Genomic DNA, 8,468 nt, shown 5'->3' with positions numbered 1-8,468 from the left:
GACCCTATTATATTCGGAATTTCGAATATTTCGACTATATATTCGGAATTCTTTTTGAATTCGAGTTTTGTTCGGAACAACTATGTTCAAATCATTAGTGTAAAACTAGAACAAGAGGGAGAGAGAGAGAGAATACTGTAACCGATACTGTTCTTCAATAACAAAATTCATTTTTAGTTCGATTCAATCTTTATCCTTTACCTTTAGCAATTCAATCTTATTGATCGTAGTTAGTTTCTCTTGATCACTACAGGTACCTGTAATGTCAATACGTGTTTAATAACAGTGCACCAATTTTTGTGATTCTCTTTTGTTCAATATTTCTAAGGGTTAACGACTAACGAGTATTACCCTCTCCACTAGATAAGCTAATCAGAATTTTCCCCTACTAAATGGAAAATTAGAGTCTCCCCCTTCTCCACACACACACACATATTTGTTGAGAGAAAGAGACCCTAATTTCTCATCTAATGGGGTATTAGGGGGAGAGACCCTAATTTACCATCATATAGGTGGGGGAGAGACCCTAATTTCCCATCATATAATATATGGAGGGAATCGGGGGTAATACTTGTTAAGCCAAATGTATTTCTAATAATGGTCTGATTATTTTGATCATCATCGTTTATGATATCCTCAACAATGTAGATACTTTCTGCTTGTCCATAGTGTTAAATGCGAGCACAAGACTATAATGCACCAAAAGTGCCAGTAAGTGTTCTAGATTGTGAATTTAATGGGAAGGGAGAAAAGGTAGGAATATGGTGTACATAGGTGGTAAAGTTAAGTTTGGGAGCACAATTTTCTAGTACTACTGAATTCAATAGCCGGACAATTAGTTGCAACATATTCATTTCTTTTGGTTGATAACTTGATACTACTTCACAGTTTGTATTGATGAAGTACTAAAACGAGAAATATCCCAGCAGGTATATTTGGTGCCCTTTAAGGGTCAATGGGATCCACAGTCAGATCTCAATCATATTATTCTTTAGCCAAATACATGAGATTAATATAAGTCCATCACATAATTATTACCAACATCTAAAATGATTTAATTTGTAATCTACACGTTAAGGTAGATTAATGACCTCCATCTTAATCAAGAAATCAGTATAGTTGTACTGTATGGAATCCCCTATTGCCGTATTGCGAATTCAAAATTTCATACTATGCATTATTGCGAGACGGGCGGTCGGCTGGGGCCCCTTCCTACCCAAAAAAAAAAACAATACTACTATTATTTTTGCTCAGCCAAGTTGGTCTCTAGTGTCTCAAATTACCATGTTCTTCGACACTAAGACTCCATCGAACCACATTTCTCACAAAATTTTTGCATAATAAAATTATTAATTTTGTCCTATAGGCCCTATTTGCAAAGTTTGTCTTGAGCCCCCAAAACCTCAAGTCCGCCCCTGCTTGCCCAGTTGCATGCTAGGCTGGAGGATGGGAACCAAAAATAGAGGACTCTTCTATGGAGGTAAAAATGTAAAATGTCTATCTTTTGGTTTTTTTTTTTTAGATAGTGGAAATTTTTTTTTTTTTGGCATTCATAAAGATGGAGTGGACAACAATATACTAATTTAGTTGCTATTTTCATTAGTGAAAAAAAAATCACTTGTTACATACATACGGGGTATATACATCGAGGATCATTGACATGTTGGTTTGAACATGGTTCTTCATGTACTAGGTTTCAATGCCACTGCAGATTTGACTTCAAATTCTGGTAAATATGAGTGAAGGACTTGTGTCAGTGATTCAGTGTTATAGCTTGAAAAGATGAGAATAAATCATTATAAAGCGAATTATTAAAGTTGAGTACCCTCAGTTAGAAACCGGGTAAACAATGTCCGTCATTAGAATCTCAAGAATTATACTAAGTAGAAAATATGAGTTCCTAATTTATTTGAAAATGTTTCTATGCTGGCCTTGTTGATAATATCATATAATTTGGAGAAGCGACTCCTGGAAATGTTTCAAGGAGTATATTAAGCTTTCAGGTTCAGTTAGTAAAATAATTTTGCAACTAAAGTTGTCACAGTAACCACAACTAGATGGTTCCCCCCCCAAACCATATGGAAATCAATGCAGAATTGCACTTTTAAAGGAAAAGATTTCTGGGATGGGCAGATAGCCAGACTGTACTCAATTTTCCTCCATACAGACCTGCTTAACCTACCCCCAAGAAATATTAACTTGCAACTGTGTTTGTTTACAACCAAAATACTATATAATGGCACACAAACCCATCATAATGTACGTGTCAGAGTTGAGTGTGTTGAAACACAGATAGTTCAAGAGATTTCTGTGTTCAACACTGTTTATTCTGGACATTTGAAAACACTATGGAGAACTCTTCGGCTTTTGTTGCTTTCATGGTAATAAGTGTAGTTATAGTGTTGGGCATTTTTGCTCCTCAAGCAGAGGCGCGTGCATTTTTTGTATTTGGCGATTCACTTGTGGATAGTGGCAACAACAACTATCTGTTAACAACTGCTCGTGCTGACGCTTATCCATATGGAATCGACTATCCCACTCATCGTGCAACTGGCCGTTTCTCCAATGGACTCAACATCCCTGATATTATCAGTAAAATATCTCTCATTTTTCATGTGCTGCATTTTAGATTTTGAGATTCTTTTGATTGGAGTACATTTATAGTTTGTGTCTATAGTACGTAGACTGTAAAGTTTGAGCAAAGGCCAAGTACTTTAGTAACTTTTTTTTTTTTTTCCAATTTCCTTTTTAGTATAATTTATTTGAAAGTGCTCTATTACTTAAATTTAGAACTATGTTATATATACTAACACATGCCATAATTATGTAAATCAGGCCAGTCAATTGGTGAAGAACCTACTATGCCATACTTAAGCCCAGAGCTCACTGGACGGAGACTACTTGTTGGTGCTAACTTTGCCTCTGCTGGGATTGGAGTCCTCAACGACACTGGAATCCAATTTGTAAGAAGCCTCACATTTCAAATTCTAATACCCACACCACCGAACCTTATCTAATAATGCTAACCTAAAATGGAACTGTACTTAGTATATTTACATTATCAATACAACTTGCTCACTTAGCGCCAAAAAAACCTATCTAATAATACGTCGGAATGGATGACACACTATTATGCAGGTAAACATAATCAGGATTGGCCAGCAAATTCAGTATTTCCAGCAGTATCAGCAAAGAGTGGGTGCACTCATTGGCACAGCTCAGGCCAAAAGACTGGTGAACGAAGCACTTGTTCTCATCACTTGTGGTGGAAATGACTTTGTTAACAACTACTACTTAGTCCCATTCTCTGTAAGATCTCGCCAATTTGCTCTCCCAGATTACGTTCGCTATGTGATCTCCGAATATAAGAAAGTACTACTGGTAATAATTCAATTATTGGTGTTCTTTCTTCTAAATTTTGTCGCCATCATCTCTTTATCCTTGGTATGCCATACTTAGAGGGTGCATGCGTGAATGAGTGAGGACCAGTTGAGTTATAAGCATAACGTTATTCATCTAGTCTAGCAAGCTGGTGGGATGACATATGATGAACATCTATTTTGCATGTGCATCACAGCATTTTTATGACCATGCATAAATTGAATTTACTCTAAAGTTGTGCTAGTAGTATCTGTCTGAGAACCATACAAATGCATGAAATGAGCTGAAAATTTTGGAACTGAATTAAGCACTCTTAATACTAACTTCAAAATTCCATTTCCATGCCTAGTTTGCAAAAATTTAATATGCAGTATGACATCCTTTCATGACCGTTACCATTTCTTTTACTGGTTTAAACAAATTTGTACTGCAGAGGCTTTACGATCTGGGAGCGCGTAGAGTTCTTGTGACTGGATCAGGACCCTTGGGTTGTGTTCCAGCAGAACTAGCCCAAAGGGGCATAAATGGTCAATGCTCTCCGGATCTACAAAGAGCTGCAGCACTGTACAACCCCCAACTAGTACAAATGATAAACCAAATCAACAGTCAAGTGGGCGCAGGTACATTTGTTGCCGCCAATACTAATCAGATGGCCTTGAACTTCATCACTAACCCCGGAGCATTTGGTAAGTTGAGAAACACAACAAGTCCAATTTCATAATCTCAGGTTATAAACTTCTTATTGACTTCCACTTTCTATTATGATTCCTTGTCAGGCTTTATCACATCCACGGTAGCATGTTGTGGGCAAGGCCCTCATAATGGACTGGGACTCTGCAATGCAGCTTCGAACCTATGTCCTAACAGAGATTTGTATGCATTTTGGGATCCATTCCATCCAAGTGAGAAAGCAAACAGGGTGATTGTTAGACAAATCTTTACTGGATCATCTGACTTAATGCATCCCATGAATCTCAGCACCATCATGACCTTGGATTCGAAGATCTAATAAGCTTCGGGAAACTCTTCTTCAAATCCCCAATACTACGAGTTTGTCAGTAAATTCATCTAATAATTATCTTTGTTTGTCTTTGGTTTTCTTTAGTTTCAAACTTCAATGAAAGGGGAAAAAATGTGTCTTTGTTAGTGTGTGCAAATTTCATGCACAATACGAATCAGTTGTGCCACAGTAATGAAAGGCTACTAGCTAGTACTTACTTTTATCTATTACTTTCATGAGTTTTTGGGCATCTTCAAATTAGAAATAAGAATGTGTTCTGTGTTCAGAAGTACTTCTGGCAAGTAGTGGTAATATTATATAGCTACAAATTCCATCGCTGCAGCAAGCAGAGTTAGAATATTTGGTGCTAAAAGATCATAAAAAACCAAAGCAGAAGAGTGTAGCTTCAGAGCAATATTTCTTAGCAATATTTAGGACTGTCAGTAGATCTTGCTGATACATTATCTATATTAAGACAAGTATCTAGTTCATAACTAAAATGGATCTAGTCAGGTTATTGTTCATCAATAGACCCCATCGCGTGCAATACAGAACTTGGTGCGAGATTACCATGCAAATCTATATACTTTACAGTTTACACTTTTTAACTCGGTGCTGTTTACTTTTATTTTATTTTATTTTTTTTGAAAGGCAAACAGGATTTTTGAGAGGTCCCTTGTCCCTATTTTATTGAATATAAATAATGGCTTGGTTACATTCGTACATATTCTTTGCCCGTAGCATCATCAAAAATAATCTTCTTTACATCTTTTAAAAAAGAACTAAGAGTAAACTCTACATAGCTAGCTGTGGGTATAGTCGCCGCTAAAGTGTCAGCTAGTTTGTTTGCTTCTCTGAAAACATGCATGATAGAGAACATTTCTAGCTGTCTTATCATTTCATTTATTTCATCCATCATGTTATTTGCTCGCCAAGGGTGCTGTCCTTTCTTCTTTACCTAAGCTACCACAGTCATCGAATCAGTTCATATCTGTTTACTTTTATGAAGCAGATATATATGTGGTTATGATCTTCATGCTTTTCTCTAATAATATGCCCTGTATCATGGCATAACAACTTCCTCTTAAACCCCTGCATCTATAATTTGTCGGTGTCTCGTCTCTGACAGAAGGACTTCGTCAGCATTAGAAATTGGCAGTCCAAGGAACTCATCATTGTATATGTTCGTTTCTAGGTGAATTTCATGCTAGCCAAAAAAAAAAGCTGGTAGCTTGAGATGCATACGTATACCTTCTATTTGTGTTCAAGAAAATGAAGACACACAAATTGCTTTCCGACACAACTAAAATAGAAAACTAAAGATATAGATGAGATTACTACTGAAACAAGAATTCAGGCAGAGAGAACATATCAAGCAAAAAGTGAGGAGATGTGGCATTCGTTCCTTCAGACAAATTTGAGTTCATACCTTGTCATCCAACATATGACTTGCACCCCAATCAAACAGAAAACAACCTTGCTTAACTACTTCCTATAAGGTACAAACACTATCAATTTCTAAAGATTTATGTCATTCGTTTTTTGAAGAAAATTATTGGGTTAATTAATGAGACCCAAACCTATTATTAAAGATTCAAAATCTTACATGGATTAGCCCCTGAGCATCCTCAGTTACATAGTTGTGTAAGGTACTGTCTAATGGTGGAATGAAAAAGAAATCAGAGTACCCGGCCAACAACAAGCTTTGCAAAGTATTGAGCAACGCCGGTTTATTTCCCTGTAGCAGTGGCTGAATCTACAGTGCTCTAGCATTTGCACCTTGTTCCTAATGGACAACTGATGCAGGAGGATCCGAGTCAGGTGATGCTGAGTTGTCAGATTGTGCATTGATGGCACTAAAGTATCATGAGTTGGTAGATCAACGCAAAAAGGGCAAGTAATCGTGATATTTTCCTAATTGGGGTAAGTTGGGTTGTGTTTTGGTATTTTGGCCATAACTTTGGCTACGGTTATCACAATCACATGTTTGACCCCAAAGATCTCGGAGTTGTGCACGCTGTCACCACCATGCTACGCTCTGTGGTAGCCATTTTCGGGCTCAAATTCCACTGTTTTCCCTTCCAAATTCATCGTTTTAGATTTTTTTTTTCTTTTTACCGTTTCAGAAATAATTTTGAGCCCGATTTGGACTAGACTTTTGGTAGGTTATTGCTGTTTTAATCTAGTTAGTCTTAGTAGGAATAATATTCGGATTTAGAATGTTTTGCAACTATAAAGTCCAGCTTGTGGGCTAATATTGGATATTCTTGATTTTATTAAACTTTAATAGACATTAGAGACGTTTTCTCATTTGTTTAGGGCAATTCTCTTGTGTTCTTCTCTGCTTATTACCTGTTATTAATAGCCTACAGGATAATCTCTATTTTGTCTGGCTTCAACAACACAGTGTTATGGCAGTACCTGTAGAGATTATAATCCCATATCTAGCATGTAGGATTATAACCTTCCAAACTACAGTACCAAGGTGGATCCACCCCTCCCTTCACTATCTGAACTGCCAAGGTTGAGTTAGAACAAACATGAATATTTCTCAGCTGTAGTTGGATACAACCTTCCAAACCAGACTCGATAGCCTGACTCCCGCAGAATAATAACAGATCGAGTTTGGTTGTTGCCAGTATAGGCAAACACCACTCAGCCCTCATGATCTCTAGCTGCACCACCATATCCATTGCCATTAGCATGAACAGCACCATCTGTATTTAGTTTAGTTGCGCCAATCTCAGGGCAATCCCGTTGACACAAGATAGGAGTCTTGGTAGTGCACCTTATCCCAATACCCAACCTGTCAAAAAGTATCCTTGCACTAATGCTTTCAGGAACTTCTTTAACAAAGCTAAGTACATAGTTCTTCATGGATTCAAGAAGTTTCACCATAACCAGCTGGGGAGGCCTTGATTTACCTTGAAAAATCCTGCAATTTGGCTCCTGGCGTTCACGGTGGCACAGACATAAGCTTTTGTTACTTCGGATTCAGTAGTGCTGTTTTTGCATGCTTGAAGAATTTGAAGCCATTCACTATTGGAGTTGGAGATTGTGTTTCCCATTCCCACGTGCTTTAACCGTTTGCCATACCACTTTTGAATAAGGACAATCAAAGTACAAGTGCCGAGAGTTCTCCCTGCTCTGTCCACATAGACTACGACATGAGTGATCGATGCCTTTGTTAACTAGTAACCTATATCTTGGGTAGACATGCTACCGTACCTGATAGTAGTTTCCAGGCGCAAAAATAATGTCTAGGAATCACATACGATCCCCACACAAGCTTAGACCATACGACCTTGCTCTTCACACCTTTAATGGCTTTGTAGGCTGACTTGGCTGTGAATATTTCACTGTGAGAAAGGGTCTGATCCATACAGCTTTGTCACTGTCAAGCATGTTGTGAATGTCAGTGTTATTAAGTATTCTGGATTTGATATCACTCTCTAGTAAGTTATGTATAAGACTGTTCCAGCTACCATTCTCTATAAGAGCACTGACCATAGCTTCATCATGGCAGTTAGTAAGCTCAGATCCTTGCTTCAGTGTCATAAAGTAGAGAGGTAGAGAAGGAATGAAGGATCATGCCATATAGAAGTAGTATTGCCGTTGGCAAGCATAGGTCTTGTGTACTTCATGGCTGCCTCTCTTTGCTTAAGAATATCCCTCCATACCCAAGAGCAGTCCCTCGATGGTTCCATAGTCCAGAAATGCCTATTTTTGGTACTATGAGTTCACACCCATCGAGACCATAAAGAGTCTTCCTTTGATGCTATTTTGAAGACTAGATCACAGTATTCTATTTTGATGTCACTCGTTAACACCAAATCCCACAAAGTTTTCCAAGTATGTTCTTGCTTCATACACATTTCGGAATGCCTTTGGCCAAAAGATATCTTTGTTTACAAGTTTCCTGATCATAGCTAATAAACTTGCCATCCCGATCCTCCACCAAAAGAATCCGACCATTCTTTGTTAAGCATAAAGGTTTCAAGACTGAAGTACTATAGGTATATTTCTCAATGTTAAACAGAAAGCTCCAAGACTCCCTCACTCTGTAATCCTCCATCGCCCATGCCTG

At 37.8% G+C, this 8,468-nt stretch overlaps 1 protein-coding gene across 1 annotated transcript; it reads left to right on the top strand.

Annotated features, from left to right (window-relative positions):
- The first annotated feature begins 2,228 nt into the window (after nt 1-2,228).
- LOC147506686 (GDSL esterase/lipase At5g33370-like) lies at nt 2,229-4,667 on the top strand. Its single transcript, XM_086558738.1, has 5 exons — nt 2,229-2,592; nt 2,836-2,963; nt 3,139-3,381; nt 3,815-4,067; nt 4,158-4,667. The coding sequence occupies exons 1-5, from the start codon at nt 2,349-2,351 to the stop codon at nt 4,388-4,390; spliced, it is 1,101 nt and encodes a 366-aa protein (XP_086414864.1). The 5' UTR covers nt 2,229-2,348; the 3' UTR covers nt 4,391-4,667.
- The last annotated feature ends 3,801 nt before the right edge of the window (nt 4,668-8,468 follow it).

The sequence above is a fragment of the Coptis chinensis genome, chromosome 4, assembly GCF_015680905.1.
Source record: "Coptis chinensis isolate HL-2020 chromosome 4, ASM1568090v1, whole genome shotgun sequence".
Classification (NCBI taxonomy): domain Eukaryota; kingdom Viridiplantae; phylum Streptophyta; class Magnoliopsida; order Ranunculales; family Ranunculaceae; genus Coptis; species Coptis chinensis.
This window is presented reverse-complemented; position numbering and strand designations above follow the sequence as displayed.

Bases quoted from the DNA above. Each gene is read 5' to 3' on its own strand.
- LOC147506686 (XM_086558738.1), top strand. From the start codon at position 2,349: ATGGAGAACTCTTCGGCTTTTGTTGCTTTCATGGTAATAAGTGTAGTT. The intron at 2,964-3,138 runs GTAAGAAGCCTC...ACTATTATGCAG, and splicing joins ACGACACTGGAATCCAATTT to GTAAACATAATCAGGATTGG. The intron at 4,068-4,157 runs GTAAGTTGAGAA...ATTCCTTGTCAG, and splicing joins CACTAACCCCGGAGCATTTG to GCTTTATCACATCCACGGTA.